Source organism: Oncorhynchus gorbuscha, linkage group LG23 (assembly GCF_021184085.1).
Source record: "Oncorhynchus gorbuscha isolate QuinsamMale2020 ecotype Even-year linkage group LG23, OgorEven_v1.0, whole genome shotgun sequence".
Classification (NCBI taxonomy): Eukaryota; Metazoa; Chordata; class Actinopteri; order Salmoniformes; family Salmonidae; genus Oncorhynchus; species Oncorhynchus gorbuscha.
In genome coordinates, this window is record NC_060195.1 from 5937335 (window position 1) to 5956513 (window position 19179).

The following is a 19179-nucleotide window of genomic DNA, read 5'->3' on the forward strand; positions in this document are numbered from 1 at the left end:
TCTGCAACTGGATCCTGGACTTCCTGACGGGCCTCCCCCAAGTGGTAAGGGTAGGCAACAACACATCTGCCATGCTGATCCTCAACACTGGGGCCACTCAGGAGTGCATGACTAGTCGCCTGTACTCCCTGTTCACCCACGACTGAATGGCCAAACACGACTCCAACATCATCATTAAGTTTGCATACGACACAACAGTGGTAGGCCTGATCACCGACAACGATGAGACAGCCTATAGGAAGGAGGTCAGAGAACTGTTAGTGTGGTGCCAAGACAACAACCTCAATGTGAGCAAGACAAAGGAGCGGATCGTGAACTACAGGAAAAGACGTGCCGAACAGGCCCCCATTAACATCAACGGGATGTAGTGGAGCGAGTCGAGAGTTTCAAGTTCCTTGGTGTCCACATCACCAACGATCTATCATGGTCCAAACACACCAAGACAGTCGTTAAGCGGGCACAACAAAACTGTTTCACCCTCAGGAGACTGAAAAGATTTGGCATGGGTCCCCAGATCCTCAAAAAGTTCTACAGCTGAACCATCGGGAGCATCCTGACCGGTTCCATCACCGCCTGTTATGGCAACTGCTTGACATCTGACTGTAAAGGCACTACAGAGGGTAGCGCGTACGGCCCACTACATCCCTGGGGACAAGCTTGCTGCCATCAAGGACCTATATAATAGACGGTGTCAGAGGAAAGCTCATAAAAATGTCAGAGACTCCAGACCCCCAAGTCATCGAATGACCACCGGACTATCACAAGGACATTTATAAAACTTTACAAACTTTTGAATGGTAGTGTACATACAGTACTACTAGTACAGTCAGAGAGTCAGTCCCTATAAGAACTTCTGCATGTTTACTATAGATACGGCTGGGGATCAGGTTCTTCCTGAAGTATAACTGTTAGGTATTAGGTCAGTACACTATGTATGGCACTGCTACTTTGATTGATTGAATGTACAGCACAGTAAATCGTTCTGAATGTTTACTATAGATATGACTTGGTCTGAAGTATAACTGTTCTGGCATTAATTCAAAGGCAGAGGTGTCTGTGATTTGTATTGAATGTAACCCACTGTACAGTAAATTCTTCTGGATAAGAATGTCTGCAAAATGGCTGAATGGTAAATTGCAGACTTCACATGAAACATGAAACCAGGCTACTGTCATGAAACCAGGCTACTGTCATGAAACCAGGCTACGGTCATGAAACCAGGCTACGGTCATGAAACCAGGCTACTGTCATGAAACCAGGCTACTGTCATGAAACCAGGCTACTGTCAGGACAGGAACAGTGAAAGGGAATATGCTGTATATCTCTGTACGACTCCTCTCACACTACCCCCCCCCCCCTACAGTCTCCCACCTCTCTATCTCTCCAGCTCTCTCTCTCCTCTCTCTCTCTGTCTTCCCATCGCTCTCCTCTGTTAAAGGGTAATACAGGAAGGAGCTGCCATACTTCTCAATTGGTCCCAGACCAAAATATTCCACCCCCTTCATCAGCACAGGTCTTTTCTTCCCTCCTTCCCTCTGCTGCCATTTATTTCCTTCTCTGACCTACTTCCATGATGCACTCAACCCCAAAAAGAGAAAGAACACAGTCCTCCACTCCTCCAACACATGGCAGAGTCCTCCACTCCTCCAACACATGGCAGAGTCCTCCACTCCTCCAACACATGGCAGAGTCCTCCACCCCTCCAACACATGGCAGAGTCCTCCAACACATGGCAGAGTCCTCCAACACATGGCAGAGTCCTCCACTCCTCCAACACATGGCAGAGTCCTCCACTCCTCCAACACATGGCAGAGTCCTCCACTCCTCCAACACATGGCAGAGTCCTCCACTCCTCCAACACATGGCAGAGTCCTCCACTCCTCCAACACATGGCAGAGTCCTCCACTCCTCCAACACATGGCAGAGTCCTCCACTCCTCCAACACATGGCAGAGTCCTCCACTCCTCCAACACATGGCAGAGTCCTCCACTCCTCCAACACATGGCAGAGTCCTCCAACACATGGCAGAGTCCTCCACTCCTCCAACACATGGCAGAGTCCTCCAACACATGGCAGAGTCCTCCAACACATGGCAGAGTCCTCCACTCCTCCAACACATGGCAGAGTCCTCCACTCCTCCAACACATGACAGAGTCCTCCACTCCTCCAACACATGGCAGAGTCCTCCACTCCTCCAACACATGGCAGAGTCCTCCACTCCTCCAACACATGGCAGAGTCCTCCACTCCTCCAACACATGGCAGAGTCCTCCACTCCTCCAACACATGGCAGAGTCCTCCACTCCTCCAACACATGGCAGAGTCCTCCACTCCTCCAACACATGGCAGAGTCCTCCAACACATGGCAGAGTCCTCCACTCCTCTAACACATGGCAGAGTCCTCCAACACATGGCAGAGTCCTCCAACACATGGCAGAGTCCTCCAACACATGGCAGAGTCCTCCACTCCTCTAACACATGGCAGAGTCCTCCACTCCTCCAACACGTGGCAGAGTCCTCCACTCCTCCAACACGTGGCAGAGTCCTCCAACACATGGCAGAGTCCTCCACTCCTCCAACACATGGCAGAGTCCTCCACTCCTCCAACACGTGGCAGAGTCCTCCAACACATGGCAGAGTCCTCCACTCCTCCAACATATGGCAGAGTCCTCCACTCCTCCAACATATGGCAGAGTCCTCCACTCCTCCAACACATGGCAGAGTCCTCCACTCCTCCAACACATGGCAGAGTCCTCCACTCCTCCAACACATGGCAGAGTACTCCACTCCTCCAACACATGGCAGAGTCCTCCACTCCTCCAACACATGGCAGAGTCCTCCACTCCTCCAACACATGGCAGAGTCCTCCACTCCTCCAACATATGGCAGAGTCCTCCACTCCTCCAACATATGGCAGAGTCCTCCACTCCTCCAACACATGACAGAGTCCTCCACTCCTCCAACACATGGCAGAGTCCTCCACTCCTCCAACACGTGGCAGAGTACTCCACTCCTCCAACACATGGCAGAGTCCTCCACTCCTCCAACACATGACAGAGTCCTCCACTCCTCCAACACATGGCAGAGTCCTCCACTCCTCCAACACGTGGCAGAGTCCTCCACTCCTCCAACACGTGGCAGAGTCCTCCACTCCTCCAACACGTGGCAGAGTCCTCCACTCCTCCAACACGTGGCAGAGTCCTCCACTCCTCCAACACATGACAGAGTCCTCCACTCCTCCAACACATGGCAGAGTCCTCCACTCCTCCAACACATGACAGAGTCCTCCACTCCTCCAACACATGGCAGAGTCCTCCACTCCTCCAACACATGACAGAGTCCTCCACTCCTCCAACACATGACAGAGTCCTCCACTCCTCCAACACATGGCAGAGTCCTCCACTCCTCGAACACATGACAGAGTCCTCCACTCCTCCAACACATGACAGAGTCCTCCACTCCTCCAACACGTGGCAGAGTACTCCACTCCTCCAACACATGGCAGAGTCCTCCACTCCTCCAACACATGGCAGAGCCCTCCACTCCTCCAACACATGGCAGAGTCATCCACTCCTCCAACACATGGCAGAGTCCTCCAACACATGGCAGAGTCCTCCACTCCAACACATGACAGAGTCCTCCACTCCTCCAACACATGGCAGAGTCCTCCACTCCTCCAACACATGGCAGAGTCCTCCACTCCTCCAGCACATGGCAGAGTCCTCCACTCCTCCAACACATGGCAGAGTCCTCCAACACATGGCAGAGTCCTCCACTTCTCCAACACATGACAGAGTCCTCCACTCCTCCAACACATGGCAGAGTCCTCCACTCCTCCAACACATGGCAGAGTCCTCCACTCCTCCAACACATGGCAGAGTCCTCCAACACATGGCAGAGTCCTCCAACACATGGCAGAGTCCTCCACTCCTCCAACACATGGCAGAGTCCTCCAACACATGGCAGAGTCCTCCAACACATGGCAGAGTCCTCCAACACATGGCAGAGTCCTCCACTCCTCCAACACATGGCAGAGTCCTCCAACACATGGCAGAGTCCTCCAACACATGGCAGAGTCCTCCAACACATGGCAGAGTCCTCCACTCCTCCAACACATGGCAGAGTCCTCCACTCCTCCAACACATGGCAGAGTCCTCCACTCCTCCAACACATGGCAGAGTCCTCCACTCCTCCAACACATGGCAGAGTCCTCCACTCCTCCAACACATGGCAGAGTCCTCCACTCCTCCAACACATGACAGACTCCTCCACTCCTCCAACACATGGCAGAGTCCTCGAACACATGGCAGAGTCCTCCACTCCTCCAACACATGGCAGAGTCCTCCACTCCTCCAACACATGGCAGAGTCCTCCACTCCTCCAACACATGGCAGAGTCCTCCAACACATGACAGAGTCCTCCACTCCTCCAACACATGGCAGAGTCCTCCACTCCTCCAACACATGGCAGAGTCCTCCACTCCTCCAACACATGGCAGAGTCCTCCACTCCTCCAACACATGACAGAGTCCTCCACTCCTCCAACACATGGCAGAGTCCTCCACTCCTCCAACACATGGCAGAGTCCTCCACTCCTCCAACACATGGCAGAGTCCTCCACTCCTCCAACACATGGCAGAGTCCTCCACTCCTCCAACACATGGCAGAGTCCTCCACTCCTCCAACACATGACAGAGTCCTCCACTCCTCCAACACATGGCAGAGTCCTCCACTCCTCCAACACATGGCAGAGTCCTCCACTCCTCCAACACATGGCAGAGTCCTCCACTCCTCCAACACATGGCAGAGTCCTCCACTCCTCCAACACGTGGCAGAGTCCTCCACTCCTCCAACACGTGGCAGAGTCCTCCACTCCTCCAACACATGGCAGAGTCCTCCACTCCTCCAACACATGGCAGAGTCCTCCAACACATGACAGAGTCCTCCACTCCTCCAACACATGGCAGAGTCCTCCACTCCTCCAACACATGGCAGAGTCCTCCACTCCTCCAACACATGGCAGAGTCCTCCACTCCTCCAACACATGACAGAGTCCTCCACTCCTCCAACACATGGCAGAGTCCTCCACTCCTCCAACACATGGCAGAGTCCTCCACTCCTCCAACACATGGCAGAGTCCTCCACTCCTCCAACACATGACAGAGTCCTCCACTCCTCCAACACATGGCAGAGTCCTCCACTCCTCCAACACATGGCAGAGTCCTCCACTCCTCCAACACATGGCAGAGTCCTCCACTCCTCCAACACATGGCAGAGTCCTCCACTCCTCCAACACATGACAGAGTCCTCCACTCCTCCAACACGTGGCAGAGTCCTCCACTCCTCCAACACATGGCAGAGTCCTCCACTCCTCCAACACATGGCAGAGTCCTCTATCTCTCTCTCTGTTTCCCTCCCACCCCTCTCCTCTTCCAAAATGAAATTTCAAACTTTCATGTGAGAAAATCCAAAGTGGCAAGAATCCATTGGAAGGAGGAAGAGGGAGAACAGGCTAGCTCACCAGAGAGAAATTCTGCCCCTGGTCGGCAGATTGATGACAAGATCATTTTTCACAGACAGGAAATCAGACCTCCAGCCAGCTACCTCAACAGGAAATCAGCCCTCCAGCCAGCCAGCTCAACAGGAAATCAGCCCTCCAGCCAGCCACCTCAACAGGAAATCAGCCCTCCAGCCAGCCACCTCAACAGGAAATCAGCCCTCCAGCCAGCCACCTCAACAGGAAATCAGCCCTCCAGCCAGCCACCTCAACAATAAATCAAAGATAACAACATGCTTTAGATAAAAGCCCATGGACAACCAGAACCATGCTCAGAATTCCTCTCCCAGAGTTTTTCTCAGAGTCTCCCAGCCAACGTCCACTAAGGTTCCAGCCTGGCAACACAGGGAGTCTCACAGCCAACGTTCACTAAGGTTCCAGCGTAACAACACTGAGAGTCTGAGAGCCAACATCCACTAAAGGTTCCAGCCTGGCAACACAGAAAGTCTCCCAGCCAAAGTCCACTAAGGTTCCAGCCTGGCAACACAGGGAGTCTCACAGCCAACGTTCACTAAGGTTCCAGCGTAACAACACTGAGAGTCTGAGAGCCAACATCCACTAAAGGTTCCAGCCTGGCAACACAGGGAGTATCCCAGCCAACGTCCACTAAAGGTTCCAGCCTGGCAACACAGGGAGTCTCCAAGCCAGCGTCCACTAAGGTTCCAGCCTGGCAACAGGGAGTCTCCCAGCCAACATCCACTAAAGGTTCCAGCCTGGCAACACAGGGAGTCTCACAGCCAACGTCCACTAAAGGTTCCAGCCTGGCAACACAGAAAGTCTCCCAGCAAACGTTCACTAAGGTTCCAGCGTAACAACACTGAGAGTCTGAGAGCCAACATCCACTAAAGGTTCCAGCCTGGCAACACAGGGAGTCTCCCAGCCAACGTCCACTAAGATTCCAGCCTGGCAACAGGGAGTCTCCAAGCCAACGTCCACTAAGGTTCCAGCCTGGCAACACAGGGAGTCTCCCAGCCAACGTCCACTAAAGGTTCCAGCCTGGCAACACAGGGAGTCTCCCAGCCAACATCCACTAAAGGTTCCAGCCTGGCAACACAGGGAGTCTCCCAGCCAACGTCCACTAAAGGTTCCAGCCTGGCAACACATACACACACACACATTCGAATACCCGAGCTGACAAGGTGAAAAATCTGTCGATGTGCCCTTGAGCACAACATTTCATTGCAACAGTACATATATGATTTAGAGTCATGGAGGCCATTGTCTGCTAGACTCCTGTATCCTGATGTCTCCCATCTTCTCCCCTCAGCATTATCTTCCAGTGCTTTATTGATACCTCATGTTGTTTTTTGAAAATATGTAAACGGCCAAACATGCTAAAATGATCCGTTTTGTCTTACTGATATTCGAATGACATTGTTGGAGTCTTGGCTGACATGAGAAAGTAACTTAGAGTGTCTGTTCAGACGAGGAAATGGAACGAAACCCCCCTGTCGCTGCTTTTCAGTTGACTGGCGAGGAGTTTTGTCCCCAGCTGGCTGAAGCGTCTGTCCAACGGACATGGGTTCAGGTAGTATTTATTTTTTTTTTTTTTAAATTCAAATGCTTTTGCTGCGCTTGATCGAGCTTGCCTGGTTGCAGTACAACCAATGGGATAGCCTGACAAGTTCAAACCTTGCCCATCTGGCACCGCATGCAGTCTCAATCCAACGCTTAAAAATATTCGAAAGGAGAACAAATACTATTTGAACCTAGGACTGCTGTCCAAAGCTGGGTTTTCTTATGAGGGGTGTGTCCTGTACTCTGTCTCGTTCCCAAATGGAACACTGTTCCCTACATAAAGCCTCACAGCCCCCATTCAAAAGTAGCACACTATAGAGGAATAGGATGTAGTTCAGTACATTTGATTCCCAGCCCTCCCTCCTCGAAGATCCCAAATCCAAACCGTAGGAAGGATCTATGGAGTGAAGGGTAACGATGCTAATGATACAATAGTACCTGCTTCAAATCAGATCCATAATGCCTGCTTCAAATCAGATCCATAATGCCTGCTTCAAATCAGATCCATAATGCCTGCTTCAAATCAGATCCATAATGCCTGCTTCAAATCAGATCCATAATGCCTGCTTCAAATCAGATCCATAATGCCTGCTTCAAATCAGATCCATAATGCCTGCTTCAAATCAGATCCATAATGCCTGCTTCAAATCAGATCCATAATGCCTGCTTCAAATCAGATCCATAATGCCTGCTTCAAATCAGATCCATAATGCCTGCTTCAAATCAGATCCATAATGCCTGCTTCACATAATGTTTTTTTTTTTTTTACTTTCTGGTTATTTAAAGTATTTTTTACACAAACCATTTCTGATGACTTTACAGCAATATATAATCTTTCTAGCATTCTTTGGGCATAATCTTATGCCTTCCTATGATATGCTTTTTATTCCCTCTCTGCCACATATCCTGTGGTAACTCACATCCGTCTCCTCTGCCACAAGCAGCTGATATTTAGCTTTGACTCTTCAATTAGTTGCTGGCACGCACGCACGCACGCACGCACGCACGCACGCACGCACGCACGCACGCACGCACGCACACTGTTCACAGACTAATCCACAACCACCAACACCCCACATTAACCCCATGGGGATGGGGTTATAGTTTACAGTGTGTGCAAGGACCGCAGTCAGTAGTCAGGCAAGTAACCTTGTTGCTGTAATGACACACTGTAATGTTTCTCCCAATAGATATGTGTTTAAAAAAATTGATTTGTTTTCAAATTCTTTGTGGGTCTGTGTAATCTGAAGGAAATATGTGTCTCTAATATGGTCATACATTAGGCAGGAGGTTAGGAATTGCAGCTCAGTTTCCACCTCATTTTGAGGGCAGTGTGCACATAGCCAGATCTATCTCACTCTCTCTGATTCTCTCTCTGACTCTCTCTCTCTCTCTCTCTCTCTCTCTCTCTCTCTCTCTCTCTCTCTGAAACAGACAGTGGCTTTCCTATGAATTTTCGCTAACCATGCTTTAAAATGGTAGCTCCAATGGTGAGTGAAGGTTAGTTAGTCACAGCCCCTGTAAATAAGTGCTGCTATATTGACGTTTGATATTGAGACTAAACTATGTCATAACCCTGGGGCTGCGGTGGGAGAGGTGAGTGGTCTTTAAGGATGGGCTTTGTAGTTTACGGCATGTGGAGGATGCCTTGCATCTAGCACTCTCTGGACCCCTTGCATCTCTAGACCCCTTGCATCGAGCACTCTCTGGACCCCTTGCATCTCTGGACCCCTTGCATCGAGCACTCTCTGGACCCCTTGCATCTCTGGACCCCTTGCATCTCTAGACCCCTTGCATCGAGCACTCTCTGGACCCCTTGCATCTCTGGACCCCTTGCATCTCTAGACCCCTTGCATCGAGCACTCTCTAGACCCCTTGCATCGAGCACTCTCTAGACCCCTTGCATCGAGCACTCTCTAGACCCCTTGCATCGAGCACTCTCTGGACCCCTTGCATCTCTGGACCCCTTGCATCTCTGGACCCCTTGCATCTAGCACTCTCTAGACCCCTTGCATCGAGCACTCTCTAGACCCCTTGCATCGAGCACTCTCTAGACCCCTTGCATCTCTGGACCCCTTGCATCTCTGGACCCCTTGCATCTCTGGACCCCTTGCATCTAGCACTCTCTAGACCCCTTGCATCGAGCACTCTCTAGACCCCTTGCATCTAGCACTCTCTAGACCCCTTGCATCGAGCACTCTCTAGACCCCTTGCATCTAGCACTCTCTAGACCCCTTGCATCGAGCACTCTCTAGACCCCTTGCATCGAGCACTCTCTAGACCCCTTGCATCGAGCACTCTCTAGACCCCTTGCATCGAGCACTCTCTAGACCCCTTGCATCGAGCACTCTCTAGACCCCTTGCATCTCTGGACCCCTTGCATCTCTGGACCCCTTGCATCTCTGGACCCCTTGCATCTCTGGACCCCTTGCATCGAGCACTCTCTAGACCCCTTGCATCGAGCACTCTCTAGACCCCTTGCATCTCTGGACCCCTTGCATCTCTGGACCCCTTGCATCTAGCACTCTCTAGACCCCTTGCATCGAGCACTCTCTAGACCCCTTGCATCGAGCACTCTCTAGACCCCTTGCATCTAGCACTCTCTCTGTCCATTTCAATACTGTGTACTGGAAAGTTCCTGCTTTTCTTCTCGATCTCTCTTTGTATTCTTTGATGAAAAGGGTCTGGATTCCGTTGGCTATCCCCACTTGGAGGTTCGTGCTCTCTTTTTAAAATTTATTTTCAATCTTTATTTAACTAGGCAAGTCAGTTAAGAACAAATTCATATTTTCAATGACGCCCTAGGAACAGTGGGTTGCCTGTTCAGGGGCAGAACGAGAGATTTGTACCTTGTCAGCTCGGGGGTTTGAACTTGCAGCCTTCCGGTTACTAGTACAACGCTCTAACCACTAGGCTACCCTGCCGCCCCCCCTCTGCTTGGCTCATAGTCAAGTTGTCGGCCATAGAGGAGCATTGCGCTTCTACAACGACAGGTTCGCTGGTTCCGCAGCAGGAACCACTTATTGTCCTAGCAAGAGAAGGAACGGCCTCCTACTGTGATCAGTACCTATAGGTAGTCTATCAGCAGTCAGATTCTCTGTGTTTCATGCTTTAGTAAAATAAACATGGGGTCTACTTCACCCCCCCTCTGTGGCTTTCACCACTTGTAATGTCTGTTGTTATTTTTGGTCAGGTCTCTTTCGAAAAAGAGACGACCAGTTTCCAAGAGAATAAACCTGGTAGAATAAGTTGTGTTGTGGGGTTTGGATGAAGGCCTGGGGAAAGCTGAGAGAAGGAAACCAGACAGAGACCCACAGACCTCTCTGACAAACAACTAATGTATGTTTAGTCTGGTAGCATGGCTGTCTGCTAGGAGTGTGTAGTATTGCAGTAGTATTAAACTGGTAATAGAGTCATGTGATAAAGAACACACGCAGGGAAGGTTGAAACCACACCACACCACAGACCCAGTACCACCACAGACCCAGTACCACACCACAGACCCAGTACCACACCACAGACCCAGTACCACCACAGACCCAGTACCACACCACAGACCCAGTACCACCACAGACCCAGTACCACCACAGACCCAGTACCACACCACAGACCCAGTACCACCACAGACCCAGTACCACACCACAGACCCAGTACCACCACAGACCCAGTACCACACCACAGACCCAGTACCACCACAGACCCAGTACCACATCACAGACCCAGTACCACCACAGACCCAGTACCACCACAGACCCAGTACCACACCACAGACCCAGTACCACCACAGACCCAGTACCACCACAGACCCAGTACCACCACAGACCCAGTACCACATCACAGACCCAGTACCACCACAGACCCAGTACCACCACAGACCCAGTACCACCACAGACCCAGTACCACATCACAGATCCAGTACCACCACAGACCCAGTACCACCACAGACCCAGTACCACCACAGACCCAGTACCACCACAGACCCTCAACCTTCAGGACAGACCCAGTACCACCACAGACCCAGTACCACCACAGACCCAGTACCACCACAGACCCAGTACCACCACAGACCCAGTACCACCATAGACCCTCAACATCCACCACAGACCCTCAACCTTCAGGACAGACCCAGTACCACCACAGACCCAGTACCACCACAGACCCAGTACCACCACAGACCCAGTACCACCACAGACCCAGTACCACCACAGACCCTCAACGTCCACCACAGACCCAGTACCACCACCGACCCTCAACCTCCAGGACAGAGCCAGTACCACCACAGACCCTCAACCTCCAGGACAGAACCAGTACCACCACAGACCCAGAATCACCACAGACCCTCAACTTCCAGGACAGAACCAGTACCACCACAGACCCAGTACCACCACAGACCCAGTACCACCACAGACCCAGGACAACCACAGACCCAGTACCACCACAGACCCAGTACCACCACAGACCCAGTACCACCACAGACCCTCAAACTCCACCACAGACCCAGTACCACCACAGACCCTCAACTTCCAGGACAGAACCAGTACCACCACAGACCCAGTACCACCACAGACCCTCAAACTCCACCACAGACCCAGTACCACCACAGACCCTCAACTTCCAGGACAGAACCAGTACCACCACAGACCCAGTACCACCACAGACCCTCAACCTCCACCACAGACCCAGTACCACCACAGACCCTCAACCTCCACCACAGACCCAGTACCACCACAGACCCTCAACTTCCAGGACAGAACCAGTACCATCACAGACCCAGTACCACCACAGACCCAGTACCACCACAGACCCAGTACCACCACAGACCCTCAACCTCCACCACAGACCCAGTACCACCACAGACCCTCAACCTCCAGGACAGACCCAGTACCACCAGACCCAGTACCACCACAGACCCTCAACCTCCACCACAGACCCAGTACCACACCACAGACCCTCAAACTCCACCACAGACCCAGAATCACCACAGACCCAGTACCACCACAGACCCTCAACCTCCAGGACAGATGCTGCAATGTATTCCTGATCTATGTAGACTATGTCCTATAGCTATGTGTATGTACATGACATAGTTACTGACTTTTCTACGGACTTGATATTTCAGTCTTGTCAACATCTAGGCTCATTGAGACAGCTAGAGAAGATTTGGCCTGCATCGTATCTGACTGTGGTGTGTTAGCGGTTGCAGGGTCTCAGGCGCTTCGTCCTGTATCAATGACCTGTGAACCAGGGCCCGTATCCACAAAACATCTCAGAAAAGGTCCTAGGAATCCTGCTAAATCCGGTTTTAAGAAGGATTTAAAATTTTAAAAATCCCACCTCAGAGTAAGTTTTTAGGATGATGTTTAAAGACCACTGGTCAGACAAACTCTGAGGCAGGAGTAAAATCAACTGATAAAAGTTTACCTCAGCTGGTAATCGCGACAGTTATTAACGCAAAGGAAAGATGGTAATGACGCTCATTTACATCTCATTTACATCTCATTTATATCTGTCACGCCCTGGTCTTAGTATTTTGTGTTTTCTTTATTGTTTTGATCAGGCCAGGGTGAGACATGAGTTATTTTATGAGGTGTGTTTTGTCTGGGGGTTTGTTGTAGGTTATGGGATAGTGGTTAGTGGGGTAGTTTAGAATAGTCTATGGCTGCCTGGAGTGGTTCTCAATCAGAGGCAGGTGTTTATCGTTGTCTCTAATTGGGAACCATATTTAGGCAGCCATATTCTTTGAGTGTTTCGTGGGTGATTGTTCCTGTCGTGACGGTTTTTGTATTGTTCATGTTTGTTTCTGGTGTCCTTTGACAGCTCTCTGGTCTTGACCATAGTGGAGTTTGGAGTGTGACTGTTTGAGGTTGTGGACAGGTGTCTTTTATACTGATAACAAGTTCAAACAGGTGCCAGTAATACAGGTAACAAGTGGAGGACAGAGGAGCCTCTTAAAGAAGAAGTTACAGGTCTGTGAGAGCCAGAAGTCTTGCTTGTTTGTAGGTGACCAAATACTTATTTTCCACCATAATTTGCAAATAAATTCATTAAAAATCCTACAATGTGATTTTCTGGATTTCTTTTTCTCATTTTGTCTGTCATAGTTGAAGTATCATTATGATGAAAATTACAGGCCTCTCTCATCTTTTTAAGTGGGAGAACTTGCACAATTGGTGGCTGACTAAATACTTTTTTGCCCCACTGTGTATAGAGTTACCGAATTGTCTGTCTGACTGAATGACTGAATGCATGCATCCGGCCAGGACCTCTCCTGTCCACCATTACATAATTCACAATGACTGCGTCTCAAGCGGCATCCTATTCCCTATTTTGTGCACTACTTTCGACCGGGGCCCACAGGGGATAGGGTACTATTTGGGACATACCCCAAACATTCACTCCCATACCTCACCACCAGACTATGCTGCACAACACAGTAGAACAACAATAAGGAAAGGTAGACATAACACACCTGAAGGCAGTAAATCACACAGAACTGATCTAGACAGGATCTGTGGAAGAGCCTGGACATACACAGGGAAGTGATTGTAGACAGGATCTGTGGAAGAGCCTGGATATAGACAGGGAACACAGAACTAATCTAGACAGGATCTGTGGAAGAGCCTGGATATAGACAGGGAACACAGAACTAATCTAGACAGGATCTGTGGAAGAGCCTGGACATACACAGGGAACACAGAACTAATCTAGACAGGATCTGTGGAAGAGCCTGGACATACACAGGGAAGTGATTGTAGACAGGATCTGTGGAAGAGCCTGGACATACACAGGGAACACAGAACTAATCTAGACAGGATCTGTGGAAGAGCCTGGACATAGACAGGGAACACAGAACTAATCTAGACAGGATCTGTGGAAGAGCCTGGACATACACAGGGAAGTGATTGTAGACAGGATCTGTGGAAGAGCCTGGACATACACAGGGAAGTGATTGTAGACAGGATCTGTGGAAGAGCCTGGACATAGACAGGGAAGATGACAAGTACCACTGTGACTGCTGTAATTCAGTCATGTCCCCCCTCACAAATCAAATGCACAGCAGCTGTATACTGTCAGACACACAGAACACGGGCGTGTTTTCTCCAATAATAGAAATCATTAGAGAGAGCCACGGCCCAAATGATACTCAATTATTGTACTACTTTTGACCACAGGCCAATTAGTGGACTACAGAAGGAATATGGTGGAATTTTGGTCGTAACCCAGCTGTCAGGTGGGCCACTAGATATCCCACAGGGCCCTGGTGATGGCCTGGATACATCACCTCACCACCGGGGCCACCCAACCAACCAGAGAGAGGAGGGGGGGGGGGTCTGATACATCACCTTACCTCCGGGACCAACCAACCAGAGAGGAGGAGGGGGGTCTGATACATCACCTTACCTCCGAGGCCAACCAACCAGAGAGGAGGAGGGGGGTCTGATAGATCACCTTACCTCCAAGGCCAACCAACCAGAGAGGAGGAGGGGGGGTCTGATACATCACCTTACCTCTGGGACCAACCAACCAGAGAGGAGGAGGGGGTCTGATACATCACCTTACCTCTGGGACCAACCAACCAGAGAGGAGGAGGGGGGTCTGATACATCACCTTACCTCTGGGACCAACCAACCAGAGAGGAGGGGGGTCTGATACATCACCTTACCTCCGAGGCCAACCAACCAGAGAGGAGGAGGGGGGTCTGATACATCACCTTACCTCCGGGACCAACCAACCAGAGAGGAGGAGGGGGGTCTGATACATCACCTTACCTCCGGGACCAACCAACCAGAGAGGAGGAGGGGGGTCTGATACATCACCTTACCTCCGAGGCCAACCAACCAGAGAGGAGGAGGGGAGTCTGATACATTACCTTACCTCCGGGACCAACCAACCAGAGAGGAGGGGGGTCTGATACATCACCTTACCTCCGGGGCCAACCAACCAGAGAGGAGGAGGGGGGTCTGATACATCACCTTACCTCCGGGGCCAACCAACCAGAGAGGAGGAGGAGGGAGGGGGTCTGATTAATCACCTTACCTCCGGGGCCAACCAACCAGAGAGGAGGAGGAGGGAGTGGGGGGGGGTCTGATTAATCACCTTACCTCCTGGGCCAACCAACCAGAGAGGAGGAGGAGGGAGTGGGGGGTCTGATTAATCACCTTACCTCCGGGGCCAACCAACCAGAGAGGGGGGGGGGGGGGTCTGATACATCACCTTACCTCCGGGGCCAACCAACCAGAGAGGAGGAGGAGGGAGTGGGGTCTGATTAATCACCGCACATCGTTCTCTGCTCAGCGGACCATCACCAGGCTAATTACAGGTAATAGATGATGTCTGGGTCTGATGGATGGAGGGATACATACAGTCATCAGGGTCTCCTGTTCTGACGAGAACCTGGCCCAACCTGAGAAACCTCTGGAATAAATCAACCTTCTTCTCTCTCGCTTTCTCTTTTTTTTGTGGTCCTTCTGTAGCTCAGTTGGTAGAGCATGGCGCTTGTAACGCCAGGGTAGTGGGTTCGATCCCCGGGACCACCCATACGTAGAATGTATGCACACATGACTGTAAGTCGCTTTGGATAAAAGCGTCTGCTAAATGGCATATATTATTATTATATATATTATTATTATATATCATCCTTTCTTTCTCTGCCTCTTTTCCCCTCTATTTTCAATGTTGACCTTGGAGTGAAAAGGAACTCTGACCCCCCCCACACTTCAGCCCTCGCCCTCGATGCCCCCCTCACCCTTACCCTCTACAACTGTAACATCAGATACAGCTCTGGCCAGTGCCACAGAGAGGAGACGCCACTGGGGAGCCATTTTGGAGCCCCTAGGGCTCAAGTGTCTGTTATTATACTGCAGTATGGCTGTCTGGGAAGTCTAGATGCCCCTTAGTGGAAAGGTTGGAGAGAGGAAGGAGGGGAGATGGAGAGAAGGACAGAGGAGAAGAGGAAGAGAGGTGTCAGGGGTTGACTGAGTAAAAAGGGGATGAGGGTAGGAATGATGTGGAAAGGAACATGTAGAGGAATGTCTTAAGCTCTGGTCAAGAGGATCTGTTGATAGGATACAGGCTCAGCCACAGGTATGTCCCTATTGGCCCTGGTCAACAGTAGTGCCCTGTAAAGGGAATAGGGTGCCATTTGGGTCACACCCACAACATTCAGCTTCCTGTTTTGGGTTAGCAGTCGTCCCTGGGGTTTTCTCATGTCTCTCTGTTGTCTAGACACTGATGTGAGGTTGTTGACTGACGTTTGCCTGATGATGACAGATCACTATTCCACACAGCCTTTAAGTAGTTCTGTAGTATCAGAACAGTAACAGTAGTCGTATAATATAGTAGTTTAACTACTGAGTCTTAAAAACACAACTACCACACAGCTCAGCCACCCACATGTTAACCTGCCTGCCTTCCTGGCTCGGTCTGGCTCCATTTACTGAAATTAGTTTACAGAACATTTACCCTACCAGATGTGAGACCGTTATTATTTACAGTAGGGATACAACGGCCTCTATCATCAGCAGCTCTCTCTCTCTCTCTCTCTCTGTGTGTGTTAGTTGGATGTTTATCTTCTAGTGAAGCAACATCTCCTCCTCCAAAGTGTCTTTTTCCACAAAAGCGTAAAGTGTATTCCACTTACAAACAGCACCGACCTCAATTCCTTTTTCGGTAATGATTCATGTTTAATCTCTCCGTGGGGACTATTTTCTCCTAAGAAGACTTGTAATCATAATATTTTCAGTTTATTTTTTTGAGAAGCAAGAGAGAATGGATACTTACATCGTGGAGGATACCTACATTGGTCGGCAGGTTGCCTAGTGATGGGCCAGTAACCAAATAGTTACCGGTTAGGATCCCCGAGCCGACTAAGTGAAAAATCTGTCCATGTGATCTTGAGCAAGGCACTAAACCCTAATTGCTCTGAATATAGAGAACCTGCTAAATGACTCAAAATATAAAATTGTTCCTTAAAAAAAAGCAATATTCCAAATATAAATAAAGTACACACACAAAATAAATATATAGTGTTATTTTTTTTATAGACAACTGCAAACTTAGAGTAGGACATTCAAGGAGTTTATCTGATGGGAATCTGTTATGTCATCGACCTCCCTCTTTGCTACAAAAATAAAGGGTTACAAGGTCACTATTTTAGTCAAACGCACACAAGGCCAACCTGAAAATGTGACTTCTGCTTTTAACCCCAACCCCTCTGAAAGACACACAACAGAGGAGCAATAGAGACCCCCTCCCACTTGTGCCATACCATAACATACCATAACATACCATAACATACCATAACTACCATAACATACCATACCATACCACCACCACCACCACCACCACCACCTAATTTGACTTGAGTCTTTTGTGAAGTCAATCTGGTGTCAAAAATGAGGTGAAAAGGGAAACTGGAGTCCCCACTTTACCCCCGAGACAACTGTCCCTCTAATGTCAAAACAGTCACAGTTGATATACCTGTTACTGTTAGCACACCAGTCAGTCGACAGTGACTCGAGGCTGCCACCTACAGGATGTAGCATGTCGTTACACCATAAAAAAAAAAAAATAAATACAATTTTAAAAAACAGCTCCACCTTGTGGTGGCATTGTCTACATGCACTAAATGACACAGGCAAATTGATAAGACTAGTTTCTTGGAAGAAAAACAATAAAATGTACGAATCAAAAGGTAAAAAACACAATATAATACTTCTGTTAAAGGCCATTGACGGCCAAAAAAGTAATGATTTTAACTCAAATAGGAGAAATAAAGTATCACCTTTTTAAATTGTGAGCGAGAGTTGTGATTTTTTGGTTGGTTGGTTGGTCCTCGTCTCTCGTTGTGGGGGGGGGCGTTGAGCCCTGGTGCCTTCGATACCTCTCCAATAACACATTCAAACACAAGGTGTTTTTCTGACATTATTTTATTAGCCAGTAACAGGTTAACCGTGTTGTAAGACTAACAAAACCAGAAAAATTCCTTCCAGATTTCACACAGAGACAACAAATTAAAATGAGTGCCAGTGAACCACAATAAACAGCAACCAGCCACTGTTGGTCAAATCTTCAGCAGAAACCATCCAATGAATATATATAATACACTTTACATTTTATGAAAATGTACGATTGATCGATAGTGATTTTAGGGAATGTATCTTACCTCAGACAAAGACACGTTTACAGGTCTCACTACTTCTATACTGCTAATAGAACTCACTGACTTCAGTATTGAAGACAGCAAAAATGACTCCCAACTCCTTAGTCTCACCCTACCTTCAACCCAGAGAGAAGAATGACAGTCTCACCCTACCTTCAACCCAGAGAGAAGAATGACAGTCTCACCCTACCTTCAACCCAGAGAGGAGAAACAGTAATGACAGTCTCATCCTACCTTCAACCCAGAGAGGAGAAACCGTAATGACAGTCTCACCCTATCTTCAACCCAGAGAGAAACAGTAATGACAGTCTCACCCTACCTTCAACCCAGAGAGAAGAATGACAGTCTCAGCCTACCTTCAACCCAGAGAGAAACAGTAATGACAGTCTCACCCTACCTTCAACCCAGAGAGAAGAATGACAGTCTCAGCCTACCTTCAACCCAGAGAGGAGAAACAGTAATGACAGTCTCACCCTACCTTCAACCCAGAGAGGAGAAACAGTAATGACAGTCTCACCCTACCTTCAACCCAGAGAGAAACAGTAATGACAGTCTCAGCCTACCTTCAACCCAGAGAGGAGAAACAGTAATGACAGTCTCACCCTACCTACAACCCAGAGAGGAGATACAGTAATGACAGTCTCACCCTACCTACAACCCAGAGAGAATGACAGTCTCATCTTACCTTCAACCCAGAGAGGAGAATGACAGTCTCACCCTAACTACAACCCAGAGAGGAGAAACAGTAATGACAGTCTCACCCTAACTACAACCCAGAGAGGAGAATGACAGTCTCACCCTACCTTCAACCCAGAGGAGAAACAGTAATGACAGTCTCACCCTACCTTCAACCCAGAGAGAAACAGTAATGACAGTCTCACCCTACCTTCAACCCAGAGAGAAGAATGACAGTCTCAGCCTACCTTCAACCCAGAGAGGAGAAAC

At 49.5% G+C, this 19179-nt stretch overlaps 1 protein-coding gene across 1 annotated transcript; it reads left to right on the forward strand.

Moving 5' to 3' along the window:
* Positions 1-5807: 5807 nt before the first annotated feature.
* LOC124011584 (mucin-2-like) lies at positions 5808-15970 on the forward strand. Its single transcript, XM_046325039.1, has 5 exons — positions 5808-5937; positions 6120-6363; positions 6503-6650; positions 10511-12104; positions 15795-15970. The coding sequence occupies exons 1-5, from the start codon at positions 5808-5810 to the stop codon at positions 15968-15970; spliced, it is 2292 nt and encodes a 763-aa protein (XP_046180995.1).
* Positions 15971-19179: the final 3209 nt, after the last annotated feature.